Consider the following 23,249-nt stretch of genomic DNA (forward strand, 5'->3'; position numbering starts at 1 on the left):
AAATTATCGACCTGTTCTAGCTTTGTATCACCAATCTGACATTCAGTTCTGTTGAATTTCTTACCTACTGACATTAATTTAGTCTTTGAGAGGCTAATTTTCATACCATACTCATTGCACCTATTTTCAATTTCCATGATATTAGACTGCAGGCTTTCGGCACAGTCTGCCCTTAAGACCAAGTCGTCAGCATAGGCCAAACTGCTTCCACCTAACTGAATCCCTCCCTGCCATTTTATACCTATCAGCAGATGATCCATGTAAACTACGAACAGCAAAGGTGAAAGATTACAGCCTTGTCTAACCCCTGTAAGTACCCTGAACCAAGAACTCATTCTACCATCAATTCTCACTGAAGCCCAACTGTCAACATAAATGCCTTTGATTGATTTTAATAATCTACCTTTAATTCCATAGTCCCCCAGTATAGTGAGCATCTTTTCCCTCGGTACCCTGTCATGCTTTCTCTAGATCTACAAAACAAACACAACTGCCTATTCCTCTCGTAAATAAATAAATAAATAAATAAATTAGCCGTATGAATCCCCTAAGGGCTATGGCCTCCTGCAATGCAGGGACAGTGCTCAGTTTAGCTCATCAGGTGAGCAGGTCCTGAAGAGCATTATTATATTGGTTAATCTGTAGATTTTTCATGATAACATATTACCACATATTGTACATTTGTGTAGTCTCACCCCCGAGTGAATGCAATTGTGTTTTTCTGGAACAACAATTCGCGAAAACGCACTGTTGCATAAATGACAGGTGTACACTTTTATCCCAGGGAGGGTTCAGGTTGTTTCTAGGTAAAGGCGTAAACTTGCACTCTTCGTTCTTGCATAGCTTCTTCTCCGAATGTTGTAGACTTTTCTTGTAATTTCTTGACCTTATCCTCCGTTGAAATTCTCCTGACATACATTGCAAGTGCATATCCTCCTTCCACTATGTGTTACGTGATGAGTTATTCATGTCACTACTGCATGCAAACGTTTATCTGTTTGACATTCGTCTTGCCATTCTCCCGAGTGCACAGAAGATGACCATCACGGTATCCTCTTCGTAGCATTTTTCAATTACCTGGCGCATACTGAATATCTGATCCTGACAGCCTCTCTGTGGTCTGAAACCACACTGGTTTTCATCCAACTTCCTCTCAACGACTGATCGCACCCTCCCTTCCAAGATGCCAGTGAATACTTTGCCTGGTATACTAATCAATGAGATACCTCGGTAGTTGTTGCAATCCTCCTGTTCCCTTGCTTATAGATAGGTGCAATTATTGCTTTTGTCCAATCTGAAGGTACCTTACCAACACTCCACGCTAATTTTACTACTCTATGAAGCCATTTCATCCCTGCCTTCCCACTATACTTCACCATTTCAGGTCTAATTTCATCTATTCCTGTTGCCTTATGACAATGGAGTTTATTTACCATCCTTTCCACTTCCTCAAGCATAATTTCACCAACATAATTTTCCACCTCCCCATGAGCTTGGCTGTTTGCAACACCACCAGGATGATTTCCTTTTACATTGAGATGATGTTCAAAATATTCCCTCCACCTCTCCAGTGATTCCCTGGGATCTATTATGAGTTCACCTGAATTACTCAAAACACTGTTCATTTCCTTTTTCCCTCCCTTCCTAAGATTCTTTATTACTGTCCAGAAAGGTTTCCCTGCTGCTTGACCTAGCCTTTCCAGGTTATTACCAAAAAAGACTAAAAATAAGTTTGCAAGAATAATACATATTTATTTACTTATGTAATATATATTTACATTACATTAACCTAGGTTGTGTCCAGTAAGATAGTAAATAACAATAAAACTGCTGGACTTGATGGCTATACCCAGAACTTGAAGTACTGTGGTCCAGCAATTAAACATTGGCTTGCTTCTTTCTTCAGTGATGTTCTGCAATCGGGTCTAAGTTCTGGCCATCACGTACAGCAGCTTTACCATTTCTGAATGTGTCCAAACCTTTTTATACCTCTTCTGAAGAAAATGGACTTCTATACTGGTCATTTGGCTGGGTATCTTATTTTCTCTGTCTTAGTTCCAATTTAACCGTTTAGTGAATTTCTTATCCCCTAGAACCTGCGATGTTGAGACAAGGTGATTAGCTATGGTTTCCAGATTAATTGAGGAGTGATTTCTTGATGGTGTGGAAGTTGGATCAAGCTTGCGGATAAGAGACCATGCTTTTCTGCTGGAGTGTGTGAAATCAAGTTCCTGTACAGTTGTTTCCCACTTTTCTCTTCTTGCATTATCTAGGGATGTCAGAAGTTCGATTGCTTTCTCTTGACTGCATTCCTCCTCATATTCGGCAGGCAAGTGACAGGTTTCCTCATTCCAACATGGAATGTAATCCTTCCAATAGCCTTGAGGAATGGTTCTTTTTGCGGTCGATTTTGTTAGTCCAACAAACCTCCCGTAATTTTCTGAAGTTGGACATGGTATTGCGCTGATGAGTTTCAGGAGAAGGCCTTCTTTCCAAACGGTATCATAAGCAGCCATGAGTTTTCCTCTGGAATCCTGTTGCGAGGAAGGAAGTCAGAGCAAAAACCTGATCACCGCACACTCGACCATGCCAGAAACCAGCTTGCTCGAGTGGTAAAGGTGTTTGCAGGAGCTATTCTATTGAGGATCAGTCTTTCTAGAAGCTGCCCCGTGCTGACGACTTTGGTATTAATGGCAGATTGTGCTGAAAACCTGCAGTCTCATATCTTGAATCTTGAAAATAGGTACAATGAGTATGGTATGAAAATTAGCCTTCCGTAGTCTTATTTGATGTCAGTAGGTAAGAAATCCAAGAGAATTGAATGTCAGGTTAGGGTTACAAAGCTGGAACAGGTAGATAATTTCAAGTATTTAGGATATGTGTTCTCCCAGGATGGTAGTGTAGTAAGGGAAATTGAATCAAGGTGCAGTGAAGCTAATGCAGTGAGCTTGCAGTTGCGCTCAACAGTATTCTGTAAGAAGGAAGTCGCCTCCCAGACGAAACTATTTTTACATCGGTCTGTTTTCAGACCAACTTTGCTTTACGGGAGTGCAAGCTGGGTGGACTCAGGATATCTTACTCATAAGTTAGAAGTAACAGACATGAAAGTAGCAAGAATGATTGCTGGTACAAACAGTTGGGAACGATGGTAGGAGGATATTCGGAATGAGGAATGAACTTGATAGATAAAACTGTATGCATAAACTGGCTTCGGAGGAGGGGTCATGTGAGGCTAATGGAGAAGGATAAGTTACATAGGAGAATAATGGACTCTGTTATGGAGGGTAAGAGAAGTAGAGGGAGGCCAAGACGAGGATGGTTAGACTCAGTTTCTAACAATTTACAGATAAGGAGTATAGAAGTAAGGGAGGCCACGGAACTAGTTACAAATAGAGGATCATGGTGGCATGTAGTAAATTCACAGGGGCTTGCAGACAGAATGTTGAAAGGTAAAATGATCTATAATGAAGATGTATGTAGATGTGTATATATGTAGCAATATACATAAAAAACCCTTATTTTAAATACATAGATTTACTCTACTGTTTCTTTCAGACACCATCATTATGTGATGGAGTGGAGCGAAATCTCTGAAATGCATGGTGGAGTAAATAATTTCATAAAACTTGTGACTGGTAACAGTTTTTATTATTTCATAAAGTCTACAGTTGTGGACAACTCCTACATATAAACATGGTTATTTTTCTAATCTGCTATGTTTTTTCAGGACTGTCAAAGAGTTTTTGATTTATATTCTTTATTTATTTTTGGCAACCTCAAGAGCTTGAACTTATGTAATCAAAAAATTAAATGTGTATTGCCCATTAGTGCATCTCTCAGAGAATTATTCTCCTGATCAGTTGAGATGACTTCTTTTATAACCAAAGAACCTGTAGAATCATAAGAATTTGCTCTTATTACCTTTAGAATGAAATTGATCTTCAGAGTAACAGTAATTTGAGTTTTTGATTTCTGATAGTGTTACTGGCAGTTGAAGTACTAAAATAACCAGTCCTTAAATTTTCAATAATCTTTTGCTGTTCTTATCCTTTCTTGTGAAATAGTGTGTGCATTTGTTGTATAACATACCTACAAATTCATTCTTCCTTCAACTGCGAGAATGGAGAATTCCATGAAATCCGAACAATATCCATGCAATGAATCTAAAAGAAATATCATAGGAAATATTAATATAAATGAATGGCCTTTCAGTGGAAATAAATACTTATATCCAAAAGCAGAAAGGCAAAAAAATCTAGTTGTTGAATTAAAATCTGTTTCTTTTAATGCAAAAAGGAATATTTAAACCGTAGTGCATTAGTCTTTTGTGTCCTTTCTGTTCAGTAGGTGAATATCTTCTGTTTATATTTAGTATTGTGTGATGAGTTTTGGTTTTGTATTAATATTTCTGTACTATTATTTTACTCCTTTTAGGAGACTTTGCAGTGTTACTGAAGGCAGGTATGAGTCTGAAGCGGGCAGTATTCTACAATTTGCTGTCATCAGCACTCTGCTTATTTGGAATGCTGCTTGGTGTGGCCCTGGGAAACAGTGCCACTACAACACCATGGGTGTTTGCTGCTGCTGGTGGTTTGTTCCTCTATATTGCTCTTGTAGACATGGTATGAAATTACTTTTTATCAGCCTCTTTTTGAGTTGCTTACACATGGGTCCTTACTGTACTTGAGGTTACTGTGTCCCTTCTTTTTGCTATTGATTTTTGATATACTGGAGTAATGGACATGTAATGAAAATGCAACAGTTCCTCTTATTGTGTTCTGCTGTATGTACAGATTTCACACAGTTCATATAGCGAGTACTTAAGAGGAATTAAATTTAATTATATAAATGGGCAGTACTGCCCCCTTTTTCCCGAGCTAACCCAGCCAGTGAGAGAGAGATCTGTGAGCCTCATCTTGCTGTATTTCCCACCATAGCATTTATCTCCTTTGAATGCCAAAGTCTTGCTGGGCAACACACTGAAAAACAGTCCAGTTTCATCTAGGTTAAAACTGTTCAATACTGAGAGTTGTAAGAGTTACTATAGACCATAGTTTTTTGATTTGGTCATCATGCCATGGTTGCTCAAAGCGTTTTAGGTTAGTTGCGACACCATTTTACCTCAATTTTTTTCCTCTCGAACATTGTGACTGGTAAAGAGTTTTCAGGACTGTTAAAGAGTTTTTGATTTATATTCTTTATTATTTTTGGCAACCTCAAGAGCTTGAACTAATGTAATTAAAAAAATTAAAAATGTATTGCCCATTAGTGCATCTCTCAGAGAATTATTCTCCTGATCAGCTGAGATGACTTCTTTTATACCCAAAGAGTCTGTAGAATCATAAGAATTTGCTTTTATTACCTTTAGAATGAAATGTCATTCCACGCCATATTCAGCACTGACAGCTCGGAACATACAACTTAAATTAAGAACTAGTGTTAGGTTTAATAATAATATTTAATAATATTTTAATATTAAATAGTTTTCACTGTAAAGTGAAGTGTATTGATTGGGTGGACCATTAAACCTAACAGTAGTTCTTAATTTAAACTGTATCAATACGGATCTATATGATGAAGTTTGTAAATTGTAACATACCACTGAGTCGAGCAGCTCGTCTCCTTTCTCCCAAGTCTTCCCAGCCCAAACTTTGGAACATTTTTGTAGCGCTACTCTTTTCTTGGAAATCACCCAGAACAAATTGAGCTGGCTGCCTTTGGATTTTTTTTCCTAGTCTTTTAATCAAGTAATCCTGGTAAGGGTCCCATACACTGGAACCGTACTCTAGCTGGGGGTTTTATCAGAGACTGATATGCCCTCTCGTTTACACCCTTACTACAACCCCTAAATACCCTCATCACCATGTGCACAGATATGTACCCTTTATTTACGTCCCATTTATGTGATTACCCCAATGAAGATCTTTCCTTATACTAACACCTAGGTTCTTACAATGATCGCCAAAAGGAACTTTCACCCCAGCATTGCAGTAATTAAAACTGAGAGGAATTTTCCTATTTGTGAAATTCACAACGTGATCTTTAACACTGTTTTTCATCATACCATTGCCTACTGTCCATCTCTCATCATCATCGAGGTCAGTTTGAAGTTTCTCACAATGTTGTAACTTACTTATTACTCTATACATAATAACATCATCCGCAAAGAGCCTTATTTCTGATTTCACTTCTTTACTCATATCATTTGTATATATAAGAAAACAAAGGTAAGGGCCGATGACCTTAGATGTTAGGCCCCTTTAAACAACAAACATCATCAAAACAAAGGTAAAATAAACTGCATTGAGGATTTCCCCTCTTAATTATTGCAGGGTCAGATAAAGCTTCGCCTACTCGAATTCTCTGAGATCTGTTTTCTAGAAATACAGTCACCCATTCCGTCACTCTTTTTTTATTTTTTTAATAAAATGATATTTGTTCATGGCATCGACCTCTGCAGATCTTTTGCCACTACTTTCACAACATGATAGGAACCTGTGTGTAAGTGTAATTACAGAAGTGTAAGGTGTTGTATGTGGGGAAGGAAACGTTAAGGACGACACAAACACCCAGTCCCCAGGACAGGAATATTAATCATTTTACAATTAACAACCCCTGACCCAGCCGGGAATCGAACCCAGGGCCGGGTGACAGGCGGACGCATTGCTCCCTACACCGCGGGGCCGAACTAATCACTCTTTTGTCTAGTCCAATTGCACTCATTTTTGGCAGTAGTCTCCCATTATCTGCCGTATCAAATGCCTCAGATAGGTCAATTGTGATAAGTCCATTTTTGACTTCCTGAATCCAAGATATCTGCTATATCTTTTTGAGCTTCATTGGAATGACCTTTCCTAAACACGAGCTGCCTTCTATCGGACCGGATATTAATTTCACACACATCTCTAATATAATGAGAAAGAATGCTTTCCCAAAGCTTACTTGCATTGCATGTTAAACTGACTGGCCTGTAATTTTCAGCTTTATGTCTATAACCCTTTCCCTTATACACAGGGCCTACTATAGCAACTCTCCATTCGTTTAGTATAGCTCTTTCATGCAAACAATAATCAGATAAGTACTTCAGATATGGTACTATATCCCAACCCATTGTCTTCAGTATATCCCTTGAAATCATATCAATTCCAGCTGCTCTTCTAGTTTTCAACTTTTGTATCTTATTGTAAATATTATCATAGGTAAATTTTAATACTTCTCTAGTATTAGTCACCTCCCCTATCTGGACATCATCCTTGTAACCAACACTCTTTACATACTGCTGACTGAATACTTCTGCCTTTTGAAGATCCTTGCATACACCCTCCCCTTGTTCATCAATGATTCCTGGAATGTCCTTCTTGGAACCTATTTCTGCCTTAACGTTTTCACTGCTGAGTTTTAATGACCAGGCGAGCCCTCTGGGCCGGTTGTTTTTTTTTTTTAAATAAGGAAGAAGCACTTTTACATATTTTCATATTTACTGATACTATTAATGGAATGGGTTTCGTCTCCTTGGCCCTGCAACCCAATACGGTGTCAGGGATGAAGTGAGATTATATTTTACACCATATTTTTACGGCTGGATGCCCTTTCTGATGCAAACCTCATTTGAGAAGATAATGAATATGAAATGAATGATGGTGAATGAAACTGGGTAAGGAAGTGGAAGGAATCGACTGTGGTTTATGAATAGAAACTGTCCCGATCTTTGCTTGGGAGTGCAAAACGGAAACCACCAAAAAAAAAAAATTCTCAGGACAGCTGACAGTGGGGTTCAAACTCACTCGCCGGCCGAGTACAGAGCTTGGCTCCATAGACGTAGCATGTTAGTATGCGTGGCTACTTCGCTCTGTTATGCTATTACTGAAATATAATATGAAATTGTTGATCCAAGAACTGGTATTATCAATATTTACATTTGGGGGGAAGAAAATAATTTATCTGAGGAAGAGGTGACAATTCCGCATGAAATATATCATTACTACTTTGTCTCGCACTTTCTTGTAGTTCAGTATAGCCACTTAGATATTCTCCATCTACATTATCAAAATATAGCTCTCCAGAATCACTATTTATGAGGAAACATTCAATTTCTTCATCAACAAGAGATGAATGTATACTTCAAGATGCTATGATGGCTACACGTTATCGGGAAAGATGTTCCACTCCAAAGAAGCTGAAATAACACCAGATTGCTTTCAAAACATGTGAAATGGAGTGGTATATCTGCCGTACAGGACTTCCTTCAGCACTTCCACGGAATCTCAAGGTATGATACGATATCGCATTCAATTGTGTGATCGGTGAAGTATACATTGCACCAAAACGTATATGTTGTGCCCTTTTCAAGGCATGTGTGGCGGTGCTCCTCTTGTAGACTTGCCTTGGCTGCTGCTGAAAAATACTCACCGCTCACGTACACTCTCGCCTCAGGTATGGACCGTCCCTGGATTTCCTCATGGTTTATGGGCCGAAATGGGGTTAGGAAAGAAATAACTATGGGTCAAATTGGCTACAAAAATGTTACTCAAGACTGATTTAAATTAAATGAATGGAATTTATTAACAAAAACAAACAGAATTAAGCAAACATTAAAATTGACTTGAATTGCATTAGCTGGTATGTGAAAATAAATAATGAATGACTGGATTTAAAGTAATTAACTAAGAAAGAATTCAAGGTTTCGCTTAAATTAAGCAACTAATCAAATGGATAAATTCCAAATTAAACAATAAACACAATGGATAAACAATACTCATCGAAAGAACGCTAATGCAAAACTTCTAGCATTCAAGGCTAGACTCAAACAATCGTAAACTTACGTCTCAAATTTACAAATATCAATGATTGATAATCAACTGAAATTAAATGATTAACTAATTAAAATATATTAGCTGAGACCAGTCACATATTTACTTATCCACACTCTCTCAAATCATGACCTTCAAAAATTACCTCAAAAAACATGTAAAAATAAAAGTTCAAAAAAAAAAGAAGAAGAAGAACCTTGAACATTTTTCCAGTTAAGACATTATTTTTCTGATAATTTTATAAACCTTGACACACAATTACCTCAAAGTGGCTGAAAGCAGCCCAAAAATGGCTGTGTTTACTTTTAAATTAAAATAAATGTTGGAAATTCAGCCATGATACAACCTAAGTTTGTTCACTGTGATGGCTACTGGACAAAACATTACAAATAACAGGCAAAATACCTCTGTTCTAATGTAAGTAAAATGAACTCACCTTCTAGCATAGTTTCATTGCTGCATGTTACCCTTATCCTACATAAATCAAATGTGACACAGCATTGTTACTGGTGGCAGGTTCCACCTTGTTAGATGATCTTGCGGCATTAATTTACATTCCACACAATCCAAGGTCAGTTCATTTGTAGGATTCAACGTTAATTTACATAAATTTGTAGTGGTGATTATTCTATTTTTAAGCATAAATAACATGCTGTAATTTATTGACATTAAATAACGGGCGGTCCTACTAATCCTACCACTTGAAATTCATACTTACAAATATACACAACACTGTCAACATAGTGCTCATTAAAAATTAAAAAAATCAAACACACAGATAAACCTAAACTACGCCTATAATCAATGAAATAATATATCCGCGTACCTTCTACGCGAACTGGGATTAAATCACGGTTAATAAAAAATTAGTCATAATTACTTAAATAAACAAAGTCCTCACATTACATCAAAAAAGTTAAATGCACAGTAAATTAAACTCAAACAGTCGTATTTTTACTCCAAGCTGTTACAGACGCTGAAGTGCTATTGGTGGCAATCAAATTAAATAATTCATTTATTTATAACTCATAACCCAAAATTTTAAACTGGAAATTAAATCAATTCCTCAACAATCACAACATAATGACGGCCTAGAATGAAAACCTCGTAACTCACGCGAACTATATTTTGTAGGAGACACAGAAAACCATTTTCCCGGTTAGTTGTTATACTATGTACATTTAGTTATGTTCTCAAATTATGAAAGTTTTCTAAAGAGGTTATTTTAACATTTTTTTTTGTAATGACAAGCACATTATGACTTGAGGTTTTCTTATGGTGTTATCTGAGTTACGTGGAATTCATTCTTAAATTCTTAGCTACGAGGTTTTCTTACATACACACTGAGTTACGTAGAATTCACTTTTTAATTCTTAGTTACGAGGTTCGCTACCTTTTGACTTATGTAAAATACGTGGTTAATAGCTACCGAAACATTGTCATAAACATGTTTAGAAGTTTGTTTGCACATTTTGTAAGTGAAGTACCTTCATCAATTTTTTAAAAAATTAATGTGGGTTTCATAAAAGAAACAAAAATTGTTTATTCCTCACATAATACAATTACACAATATATTTTAGCTATGTAAAATTCAATCAACAAAATATGTCACTGCATGACACTACTGGAATGGTGTGGCAGGTTGTCATAGAAGTAGTAAATGTCTTTGGGGATCACAGATTTGAGCTCCTGAAGATGCTTAATCTTTACAAAATCAATGGGTAACCGCGAGTTGTATAATGGAGGACGTTCAACGCTGTTATCTGAAGGCTTCTTGTTCCCTTTGTTCCTTCTTGGGAGGCCTGAAAATTGATCGTGATGGTTCAGTTTTACGTGTACTATGCAGTCAGTTTTATACTTAATACATCGTGCGTCGGTTACGATAGGATCACCCTTTTTTGTACCAGATCTAATTGACAACAAAAGGTTAAGGTCGTTATACCTCTTGAAGAAACTGTGATCAAGTTGTTCTACCTTGTCTGGCTTGGGTTTAATTCGAACCGTTTTACAAACCTCGACATATCAAATTATAATAATTAAAGAACCACCTTTCCAATACACAAAATCCTTATATTTAGGATGAAATCGTTTAATTATAATTTGATACTCTGAACTCCAATACGGTTGAAAAAAATTAGATTTATAGATTGTAAAACCTCGACATACCCAGCTGGGGAGTCAATTCCTTGTTCCTCATCTTTTTTTCAATATCGCATTCCATTTGAGTATGACCTCTCTCTAAATATTTTTGGATTATTGTCACCCCAGTTTTGTGCAAAATCGGTAATAATGCATTGGCCAATACTGAATTCCTGTTTTGGCTTGTACAACCATCGCTGTATAAGATGACGTGTTCGACTATATCCAGATTGATTTCTTTTGAGATGAAGTGAGTAACTATCATTGCAAATTCATTTGCATTTACTCCCTCCTCACTTTCATCCCTGAGGTAGCAGTAACCTTCGCAAGATTTCAGATTATAAAATGTGAAGTTATGAACTTCTAATTTCCTCCTATAATATAGAGCTGAAGCTTTTAAGGAAGGGCATAGGAGAACTGCTTGAACATTCATCCTTTCATCTGTTTCTTCTTTGTCCTTAATCTTTTCTTCTCTTGCCGCATTTTTTCTTGTTAGATGGACAACATGCTCAGGTTCACTCACATTGCCTTGTTCGTAACCACAACACAAATCGCACTGATATTTTTTGGGAGAGAAAATTCCAAAATTGTGAGCTTCGAACACTTTGTGGAATGTAAAACTAGAGGTAACTAAGTGTTCTTTCTCCTCATTTTTACAATACAACTGGTACTCCCTGAAAAGCTGTGCTTTTGACTGCCAGTGTGGTTCAGGATAAAGTTTGTTCATGTCCTTTCAGCAGTAGTGTGACTCTAGTTAGATAATTGAAAAATTCAGTTAAAAGTTTTTGTTCATTACTGATACATTTTCCCTTTCTAGTTGTTGCTGTATCCTCGGTTTCTACATCTTCATTGTCCTGTTCATGTGCGTCGTTACTTACATTTTGGTCACCTTGTCCTTGTATCTTATTCTGGAATATCCAATTCCTTATCATCCATTCACCTACACATTAGGAACATTGTCTTTCATACACGTATTTTCGGTAAGTTGTTTAGAGGTTTGAGATGATACAACAGAGAGGCATTCCTTCTAGGTTTTGTACCAGATACTGTTCTTTGATGCACATCCATCAAATCCACAAGATAATGTGCTTCAACCTTTCTTTGGTTCCAATCTAATGCCCAAAAGTTTCTGAATATTTGTTGCTTTCTTTCGTCAGTGATCTGTGTACATTTGAACTTGTTCTTTTGTATTCCGTCACATGAACAGGGAGGTTCAATACTCCTTTCGGGTCTTTTGACATCAAACGCTGTTTTTTCCATCTCAGACTTTCTCTGTCCTTCGTATTCTCCTTTCATTCTTTTCATTTTGGTTTTGGTAGCTGTCCATTTACTTTTGTCAGCTCTTCCTCGTTTGGCACGTTTTTGTTTTTGAGGCAATTCCTTACTATGGTTTACTCCATCATAACTGTCATCAAGATTGCTTTCACTTGAGGGTTCATAACTGTTATCTGGTAAATCATTTTCTTTCTGATGGTCATCCAACTAAACATCACTCAACTGATGAATTGGTTCTTCATGATGATCAACTTCTATTAAAATAGTACCCAAATTCTCTCCGATATTTTAATTTGCCTTATTCACTGAATGAACATTGGTACTCTCACTTAACTCTTCAGAAATCAAATTACAGTAGAAGTCCGCTATAGCGAGTACGGCATGTAACAAGTACCCCGTTATAATGATAACTTTTGTCCGTCCCTTCAAAATTCCTATATTAAATTGTGTATTATCCTTCGGTTTCAGCAAGAACCCTATCACTGATGCATCCGTTATTACAAACGATTATGCGCGCTCGATTTTTTCCGTTGCCGATATTTATGCACCCAGTCGTTATACTGCACGTGATCGATCATCTTCGGTACCGTATCGTTTTCTCGCTATTCCCACCAGCTAGCTCTCTCGTCTACATTCGAAGGCTATGTCGGAGTTGATTAGTAATACCCATCGACTGCTCTTCCACAAGGAAAGTGAAAGAGGAGAATATGTTTTCGTAATAAATGCGCAAATAACGTGTCCAATAGCCGTTGTTAACTTGTTAAAGATAAACGCTAAATAAACGATCGCTTACTTTTAATGCTAAATACCGCAATTAAGTAAGAATGAGATAGGCCTACACCTTAAGATATGGCAGAGTGCGTCATTGATTACAAGGTTCATTTATATTTTCTCGCGCCCGTTAAATTACGGTAAGGCTATTATCATGACAATTTATAGCGAAAAGGTTATAATTTCTCTACTTCCGCTTGAAGTATGTTTTCATCATACATGTAGTACAGATAAGTTAGGACATGTGACGCTATTTGAATAACAAAACTTAAAATGTTTGCCACAAAATGCAATCGATCATCTTCGATACAGTCAAATACAGTAGACACACTGTATTTGGTACACTATAGTTTTCGCGCTACGTGCATTTGCGAGCTTTCTCGTCAACATTCGTAGGCAATATTGGAGTCGATTAGTAATACCCGTCGACTGCTGTTCTCAAAAGAAAATTTGAAATGAAAGAGGACAAGATGTTTTTGCAATAAATGCGTAAATAACATGGCCGATAGCAGTTGTTAACTCGTTAAAAATAAAGGCTGAAGTAAATGATCTCTTAATTTTAATGGTATACCGTATACTGAAATTAAGTAAGAAAGTGATACACCTCAAGATATGGCAGGGTACTGTCACTGATTTCAGAGGATAGTTTATATTTTCTCGCGTCTGTTTAAATTTTGGAAAGCTATTCCCATGTCGATTTTTAGCGAGGAGGTTATCATTTCTCTACAGGCTTTTAAAATAGGTTTCCATGTACTGGTACATATACGGTTAGGTTGGGTGATGCCGTTTGAAAAATAAAACTGAAATGTTTGCCACAGAAGCCTCTGGAGTGGTACAGTATTTCTTCTAATCCAAGACGACGTTTTTTTTTTCTCAGAATCTCGTGTGAAAAATCAAGGGTTGTTTTGCGTTCGCGGCCTGATAGTAATGAACACCACTGGCAACTACCGCAGTAACCACGCTGTTTCTTTTCACACCCGCGCACGCGCACACACATAAAACTTGTTGACAATAAACGACCGCCTCTTTATCGTAGGCCTTCATCGCTAGCCACGGCGACCGGTCGTACAGTGCCTATGTGTAACATCACTGGATCTCGGAAAATAGTGAAGAGAGAATGACATTCTGTTATCCTCTACAAAAACGTTTCTCAAATCTGCAGAATGGCATCAAAACATGCGAGCCTTCGAATTCTTAAAAAGGCTACGACTATCAGTAGCAGAGTTATAACGCGTCTACTGTACCTGACGGTTAGTAAAATTAAGTTTTATAGACAGCAGGAATATTTTCCTGATGGATCATCGTATTGTAAAGATTTGTGGAACAGGTATTGCCGGAAAATTTTCAACGGGTTCTCGTCGATGTTAAGGATGCCAATTTTAAGTTAATGGCTATTAAACACTCGGAAATGTATAATAATTGTGCAGCCGCAAGAAAATACGGCATAGGCCTAATTAAAGCCCATATTCGGTGTTACCGTGAAGACAAAGATAGCTTAAAAAATGCGTACTGCACAAAAAATGCATTCAGTAGCCCGCAACAAGGACGCTTGAAAGAAGTTGAAGATGAAATTGTGAGGTATGTGCACAAAAATGCATGGGCGGAATTGCCATACCGCGGCGCAATAAACTCGTTCGTTGATTTTCAAAGTCCGCGGTTAAGACCTATACATCGCTAGCCGCTGAAATTGGCCGAATCTGGCAAGCAAGACATGCGTGTAGCGGCAGCTAGTTATATCTGACGCTGAGAATATTTTCCTAGTGGATCATCGTATTATAGAGACGTGTGGAATGTGTATTGCCGGCAAATTTTCAACGCGTTCCCTTCGATATTACGATGCCAATTTTAAGTAATGGTTATTAAACCCGCTGGAATAAAGCACAATTGTACAGCCACAAAAAATACGGCAAAACTAAAGCCAATGTTCGGCGTCTACAGTCTAAAAATGCGTACTTATAAGAAAAGACATTCGTATGATTTTACAAAGCACTTTTTAAGCCTGATTAAATTTTTTTTTAAGGAAAAAGTGGGAGTCATCTTGGATTCGGAGAAGTATGGTAATATATCTTTTTCAGAATGAAATTAAACACACACTTGCACGTAGTATCGGATTTCGAAAAACAACAAACAAGTAAGCCGCAGTGTGGATATTATTCGCGAAAACTCAAATTTTGAACAAACTGATTGCCATTTGATACTGAATTTAATGTGTATGGGGTTTTTCCCAACTTTCACAAAAAATCGGATATAACGACAATCTGCTATAGCAAGTAAATTTTTCGCCATTATGAATTCTCACTATAACGGACTTCTACTGTAAATGAATTATTCAATACAGTATGGTCTATTGATTCACTTCCTGGTTCAACTGGCAGAACTGAATCACTAAGGGCCTGTACTACGACTGTCAGATAAACAGCCAGATACGTAGGCTGCAGTTTTGCAAACTAGAAGTTAAATATTTTCTTGCGTACTACCAACGGATTTTAACGTCGGTATTGTAATGCGGAAGATGCAGTAACATTTTTACTGGGTTGGTAATAAGGTTACTGGAAATATAGTGAAATTTAGCGCGGTGGTATACGTGTTCCCTGGTGTTTTCGTTTGTTTAGCTCTATTCCTTTTGAAATTGTATTATTAGAATCCAATATCAGACTCTTATTAAGCTATAATGTGGAAGTCTAGGTCAAAAACAGAATTAGGACTGAAATATACACATACGAAGAAATGTTAAAATTAATTACCTGTATAACGATACTGAAACTGTTACAGAAAATAAAAAGACTTACACCTGGACGCAAAAGTTAAGATTCAGGTTATGTATCCTTTTTGTCTAGTACTATTTACGTGGTTGCGCGTTACGACTAAGGTAAAGTTTATATTCGTAATTAATGCCACTGATGCAGCGTGGGATCATTAATTTTATTATTAATTCAATTTATTGTTTGCTCATTGAATAAGTAGTTAGTTTCTTTCTTTTCAATACAATGTGAGATTAGCTAACTGGCAAGCATTTATCTCACTTTAGCGTAAATACTTTTGTAGCAAGTTGTTATGAAGTAAAAGAAATATAACCTCCTTAACATTCTCATTCGACGGAAGAATCGTCATGAACAACGTCGTATAACTTTACTCCATATGTGCGTCGCGGATAGATTTGGAATAGAACCCACGCTTTTGACACGCATTTTAATGATTAGGAAACGTGTACTATCACCTCTAGTACCCTACCGACTACCATTTACAAGGTAAAAATATGTGTCAGACTATTGGGACTCGAACCCACGAAAAACTGCTTAGCAGCAAACTATGTTGCCCTAACGACCACGGCTACCCATGAAGCTTACGGTTGATTGCTTGTGTGCTACTGATATACTCAGTAACAACAACTTGCTAGCTTGCGAAATCTTTAAAAATTCTGTGATAGCTGGACAGGGAGCATGACATACTTTATAAATATATACATAGATTACATTGTAACAACTTAATTTCGCACAGCATTATGCAGATGTAGATTCATCTCGATGAGTAGCCATCTTGATTCTTTACAGTAGCGTCCCCGATAGGAGCGAAGTCCCAGATAAGAGCGTTAACAGTCTCTCCAACTTCGGCATAGCTATACTCGAGAATATTTTCCCAGATTGCGCATAAACGAAAGTCGTAGTACGCGTTTTCAACCGAACTTCCAGATAAATGTCCAAACTGCCAAATAAATTTATACCGCACTTTTATCTGGCTGTCGTAGTACAGGCCCTAAATATTACTGGCAGTGACAGAATGTCTTCAAATACATTAACTGGATTAAAACCAAAATTACTATTGTTTAGTGATGATGAATCATTAAGATTGAAAGGTTTCAATAATGGAAAGCTTTCTACTCCTCTAACAGTCTGAAGATTATTGTCTTGTGAAGTGTGGAGATAGGAAGCATCTCCTACATTTTGAGGCTAAATTTTCTAAAGGTAGTTAGCACTTCCAATGGCTTCTGGGATAGTAAAGCTGTTTTCGTGTCTGGGCTGAATTGAGTCACTTTCTTGACCTAGAATAACAGTTTAGGATTATAAAAATTAAAAAAGCAGTAACCCAATAACTTCCCTTGTTTATGCAGACAAACTCGCAACAGGGGAGTGGTTGTTTACCAATACGTCTTGTGAAACTGTTTGGATGAAAACTAACCTGTATCATCTTCAGATTTATCGGCAATGATTTTGGTGTCTGCACAGATAGAACCAGTATTGTTTGATTCAGTTATTCGTTCACCATCCTGGTCCGTAAGAATCTCAAGAGCCATCTTCACAAGCCTAGAACCCCTTGAGTCTGCCATCTGAAAAACTACCACTACATTAAACAGTTGATGACAATATAAAATTACTCTTATTTACTTTCCTTAATCCGTAATTAAATAATTATCAACTTTAATTTAATGCAGTACAAACTGACGTGCTCAAATGAATTGGGGAGTGCAAAAAGGAACATAATATTCCGTTATATAAACAATGGAATAACTTGAAAACCATATGTAATATTATTTACATACTTTGTAGTTGAATATGCAGATATATGATGTACAAATGCCTGATAGCAACTTTTTTGATCAAACCTCTCCTTTAGCTACAAAACAGACTTTCCTTTCTCCTGAAAAGTAAGGATTTTGGAATGTGTACCTTTTTCAACTCCAAACCCCATGGCACTACAACCCTTGAGGAGACTTTGCCTACCAAGCGACCGCTGCTCAGCCCAAAGGCCTGGAGATTACGAGGTGTCATGTGGTCAGCACGACAAATCCTCTCGGCCGTTATTCTTGGCTTTCTAGACCGGGGCCACTATCTCACCCTCAGATAGCTCCTCAATAGGGAACATGCGCAATTTTCAAAATATTTGTTTTTGAAAAGTACACCAACGAAATAGTATGTGAATATATCACATTTTGTTACGTTGCCTTGTTTTCTATCAGTAAAAAAATATTCAGATGTCTCTTTCCGCAAGGAGAGTAAAACGTCCTCTGACGTAAGCAACTGGCTGTGACGTCACGATCCAGTACCACATCCAGCTCTACCAGGCATTATGCATCAGCTGTTACTAAAAGCCGAATGTTCATTATTCGTGATAGCGAATAACTTCAAAATTACATAAGAAGGGTTCAAGAAAGCACAGTCAGACAATCTACCATGTGTAGATGCCATCATTCTTGAAAAATAGTGGCTGTTTTGTGGCTGTAGAAATACATGGATCAAGAGCAAACTGGTAAGTGGCATCTTTCATATACGTGCAATGTACTGTAACTCATAGTATTAGGATAACAATGAACATGGATAGAAAACACTTAAATCACCTTTGCCATTTACTTCTAGATTGATTCCCATATTAGAAAATAACGTTACATTTTCGCGTTTTCATCATTACTAATGTAACAAAGCGGACTTTAGCACTAACATAAAAATATAGCTAGCATCACAGTATTATAGTTCTATAACCTATCATTCCTGAAAAATTTAGATCTATGGTTGGGGCAACTGGACTCCCACTTCCGAGATCCATGAAAAACAAACATTAAATGTCTAGTTCATTTTTCTACACATATATTGAACAATACACTAGCCTGTATTCATGTTAGAGTGCTGGCAGATAAAATTATGGTGACAGTGTTTTAGGTTATGTTCAAGTGAAGCAATGAAGTGGGAAATGCATAGCAAAATGCAAAATATGTCCTGAGCACAAGGTCAAATCCAAAAAATATATAGTCACACTAATTCTGGATGACGAACAGTGCTGCATAGAATGTCATGACTGTGCTGCATCTTCTGGTGAGTAAATAAACTTAGCAAACATTATATGTAGACCTAAAACTTTTAAAGTCCTTTGCTAATGAGTGCATCCTTTGGAGGAAAAAGTTAAATATGATAAAGATTACCGTATTTACTCACGTATTAGACCCCTTTTTTTTCCCACTTTTACAGCCAAAAATAATAAAGGGGGGTCCAATATGCGATAACCTCAAAATTTTGTGCAGCGAACACATGACTTCTAGGTTATAAAGAGCTGTAAATTGTACGTGTAAACATTCTATACTATTATTTAACAAACTTAGAATGTATTTAAGTTATACTGGCTATTTTCGTCGGGTTCAGAAAGTCAAAGTAGGAAATAATGTATCTCAGGAAGAGAAAGTTTGGAAGGGAATTGCACAGGGTAGTATAATCGGTCCGTTACTTTTCTTAATATACGCAAATGATTTAGGGAACGATATAACATCAAAAATAAGATTGTATGCAGATGACATAATTGTTTATAGGGAAATAAACAACATTGAGGATTGTTCAGAATTACAAAGGGACCTTGACAGTATCCAACAATGGGTTGAAGAAAATAATATGAAGGTTAATGGAGGCAAATCAACTGTTACAACTTTTACAAACAGGAGCTTTAAAACTGAATTTGAATATACTTTGGATGAGGTAGTTATCCCAAAAGATGGCAAGTGTAAATACTTAGGTGTGAGATTTGAAAGTAATTTGCACTGGAAGGGTCATATTGATGACATTGTTGGGAAAGCATACAGAACGTTACATGTCATAATGAGGCTACTTAAAGGATGCAACAAAGAATTAAAAGAAAAAAGTTACTTGAGTATGGTTCGTCCATTATTGGAATATAAATGAAATGGCGTATGGCTTTTAGTGCCGGGAGTGTCCGAGGACATGTTCGGCTCGCCAGGTGCAGGTCTTTCGATTTGACACCCGTAGGTGACCTGCGCGTCGTGATGAGGATGAAATGATGATGAAGACGACACATACACCCAGCCCCAGTGCCAGTGAAATTAACCAACGATGGTTAAAATTCCCGACCCTGCCGGGAATCGAACCCGGGACCCCTGTGACCAAAGGCCAGCACGCTAACCATTTAGCTATGGAGCCGGACTATTGGAATATGCAAACAGTGTTTGGGATCCTAGCCAAGAATACCTAATAAAAGAAATGGATAGTGTGCAGAGGAAAGCAGCAAGATTTGTAACAGGGGATTTCAGGAGAAAGAGTAGTGTATCAGAAATGTTAAAGGAACTTGGGTGGGAAACTTTAAGTAAGAGAAGGGAGAAAACAAGACTTACAGGATTATATAGAGCCTATACAGGAGAAGAAGCATGGGGAGATATCCGTGAGAGGCTTCAGTTCGAAAATAATTATATCGGCAGGACTGACCACAAATATAAAATTAGAAGGAATTTTAGCAGAAGCGATTGGGGTAAATTTTCATTCATTGGGAAGGGTGTGAAGGAGTGGAACAGTTTACCAGGGGTAGTGTTTGATCCTTTTCCAAAATCTGTACAGGTATTCAAGAAGAGAATAAACAGCAACAGAGAAAATAAATGAAGTGTTAGAGGGCATTCGACCAGTGCAGGTTATTGTAAATAAAAAAATGTGTGTGAATAAATTAATTCCATCCCCTGGTCTAAGGAGTTTGGACAGCCAAAGTAGGGGAGTGCCTGTAGGGGTGAAGTACAGTGGGGAATTCGAGGGCCCTGGGACCGCTACGGTAGCTGTGAAGGCCCTTCAGGAACTCTGAAAAGTGGTGGCAAAAGGGGCTCTGATTAAGACGCAGCAGGTCATTATGCTACTTAGGATCCAGAACGGGTTAAAAAAAAAAAAGTAAATAAATAAATGCAATGTAAATATTAATCTTATACCAGTTGTATAATATCATTTGAAGTAATTCCACATACTGTATATCAGTTGACTATATTTGTAAGTAGTACAGGAGATATAAGTAGAATTTTGTAAACAATATAAATTTATTAAGGATGAGCTGTGTGTTTAATAGAAAACATTGTTAGTGTAAATTGTATAATATTGTATTATAGGAAAAAATTTTTTCTCTTGTTAATTTAATATCTAGTGCTTGACAATAATGTATTTTAGTGTACCATTTGCCACCGAGGTAGACACCTCATTTGCAAATAAAGAGATTTTGATTTTTGATTTTGAAGACATAACAGCATGCCCACCCAACATTTGCAAGGACTGGTCGTGGACCAGGTCATAATATTGTAACATGCCTTATAGGGCCTAAAGGTTTAGCCAGGAATATTAAAACTCCAATTGGAACCTGGAAGCTATTTTTTCCAGACAATATTGTACAAAAGATTGTCGACTATACCAATATTTGGTTAAAACAATGACAACAATTCTTCAGTGTGTTCACATAAAGAAAATAGTGCAAAATTGGACTTGAATATGAACTCAAATATACGTAAAATATTGTATAATTCTCTCATATACATGTTTTTCACAAAGGTGGTAGTTATGCTGTAAGATTAGAAGTTTTTATAATTTGAAATACAAATATTTCTGAAAAACGGTGTTTTAATTTATGATTACTTATGCCAGAAATATTACAGTGACAATGGATGAAGGGGAGGATAAATATATATCTAGTTCAAACAGCTTCCATTTTACAAACCAGAAAAAATAAATAGAACAGAAAGTTATTTTTCAAAGCTTTCAAAATTTATTTGTAAATCATCTCAGTTTTCAACAAGTTTTTATTTTTCTAATGCGGTCATTGAGTACGTAAAATGTTTTAAATATTATCTAAATTATAGTAAACTTACTTGCAACAGTATTAAACTTCAACATTTTTATTAGATTCCAAGGCTGTACAATAAATTATGAAAATAATCGCTGCGGTCTAAAAGACCACGCGCGCCCGAGAGTGTTTGTCGGAAGAGCGCACCCGATTGAGGGTTAATGATCTCGCCTGCTGTATAAATAGCAACAACCGCAAATATTTCTCAACTAAAGTAAACCCGTTTCCTCATCCCGAGGTGATACACCTCTTTTTAGACGCATGCCTAGTGGAGGGGAGTTACAGGTACCGCTTTTACCGCATATCAGCCTTCCTGCCATTCGTAAATCTCTGGCAGTATGGTACCGGGAATCGAAGTCAGACCCCCGAAAACAGCAACTAATTGTGCTAGCCATTACGCTGGCGGTCATTATTAACTACAAAACAAAGACATATAGCATGACTGACGCATGCTTGCAATGCGGGTTGGACACGAAGCTAGGTCTATTCATCTATTTGTGCGACGTCATCAGAGCTGCAGTAGACGTACGCTACAGAGGCAGACATTTCTTAACTACGAAACACAGACGTACCGCATGGATTTGACGCGTTTTTCATTGCGTAGGTTGTGCGGACGAAACTATTCACAAATTTGTGCGATGTCATCAGAGCTGCAATAAGACTTGAACCCGCTTCGAAGCAGAATCGTCATCGTTCTCTGACGAATTACGTTGGGGGGTCTTATAGGCGAGATTTATTTTTCATTTTCTTCGTCTCAAAAAGCCAGAGGGGGTCTAATACGCGAGGGAGTCTAATACACGAGTAAATACGGTGATATGACTTCATCCAGCTTTTCACAAGCTCAGACGTTTGAGGCGCTGGCCTTCTGACTCCAACTTGGCAAATTCGATCCTGGCTCAGTCCGGTGGTATTTTAAGGTGCTCAAATACATCAGCCTCCTGTCGATAGTCCTGCAGTATTATATTCCGGCACCTCGGCATCTCCGAAAAGCGTATAAGTAGTTAGTGGGACGTAAAGCCAATAATATTAATTACATTTAGTTTTCCACAAGCTGAGTACATCAAGCAAGAACAGTGTCTTGATGACATTTTAGTCACTCGGTACAGGAATGTCTTTGGGTGCTGTGGATTATTACCCTTCGGTTTATTGATTTGGCATGTATAACCTAAAACTTAACACCATCACCACTATTATTTGTAGTAACAGTAATGTATTTTCACTGCAGTGTGCAATTATGCAATTCAGTAAATTCAAGTTGTTTTCTTTCATGATGTACACGCCTACTTTCTGCTATGTTATAGAGTATTTAGCTGTAGCCTAAATTTGCTTACAAATGTAAGCTCTTCAATAAAGAAATAAAATAATAAATGTTGCATGCCAAGATAAATGTGCATAATTAGAGCTGTCAATTTGATTCATTACTTTGACATGGATCACCCAAAACTTGGATTAGGTTTGGAGAATACGTTAATAATCAGCATTAACTTATGCACATTTTATTCTATTCTAAGACGTAATTTATGCATTTAATTAAAGCATCATAGATTTAACTTAAAAGATTTACCATTTGAATAGCACTCGTGGAAAAGTGATTAAAAGTTCAAACAAATTCACCTTACATTAAAATGATCTTCACAGCAATGAACTGTAAGTTATACTTTTCCAATATATCAC

The 23,249-nt window shown here is 37.2% G+C and overlaps 1 protein-coding gene across 1 annotated transcript in view; it reads left to right on the plus strand.

Moving 5' to 3' along the window:
- Positions 1-23,249, plus strand: part of LOC136874059 (zinc transporter foi) — a 360,167-nt gene that overhangs the window by 274,888 nt on the left and 62,030 nt on the right. The window contains exon 8 of the mRNA XM_067147570.2: positions 4,435-4,622. Coding sequence (XP_067003671.2) covers positions 4,435-4,622 — 188 coding nt within the window. The remainder of the gene's footprint in view (positions 1-4,434; positions 4,623-23,249) is intronic.

This window comes from Anabrus simplex, chromosome 5, assembly GCF_040414725.1.
Source record: "Anabrus simplex isolate iqAnaSimp1 chromosome 5, ASM4041472v1, whole genome shotgun sequence".
In the NCBI taxonomy this organism is placed as follows: Eukaryota; Metazoa; Arthropoda; class Insecta; order Orthoptera; family Tettigoniidae; genus Anabrus; species Anabrus simplex.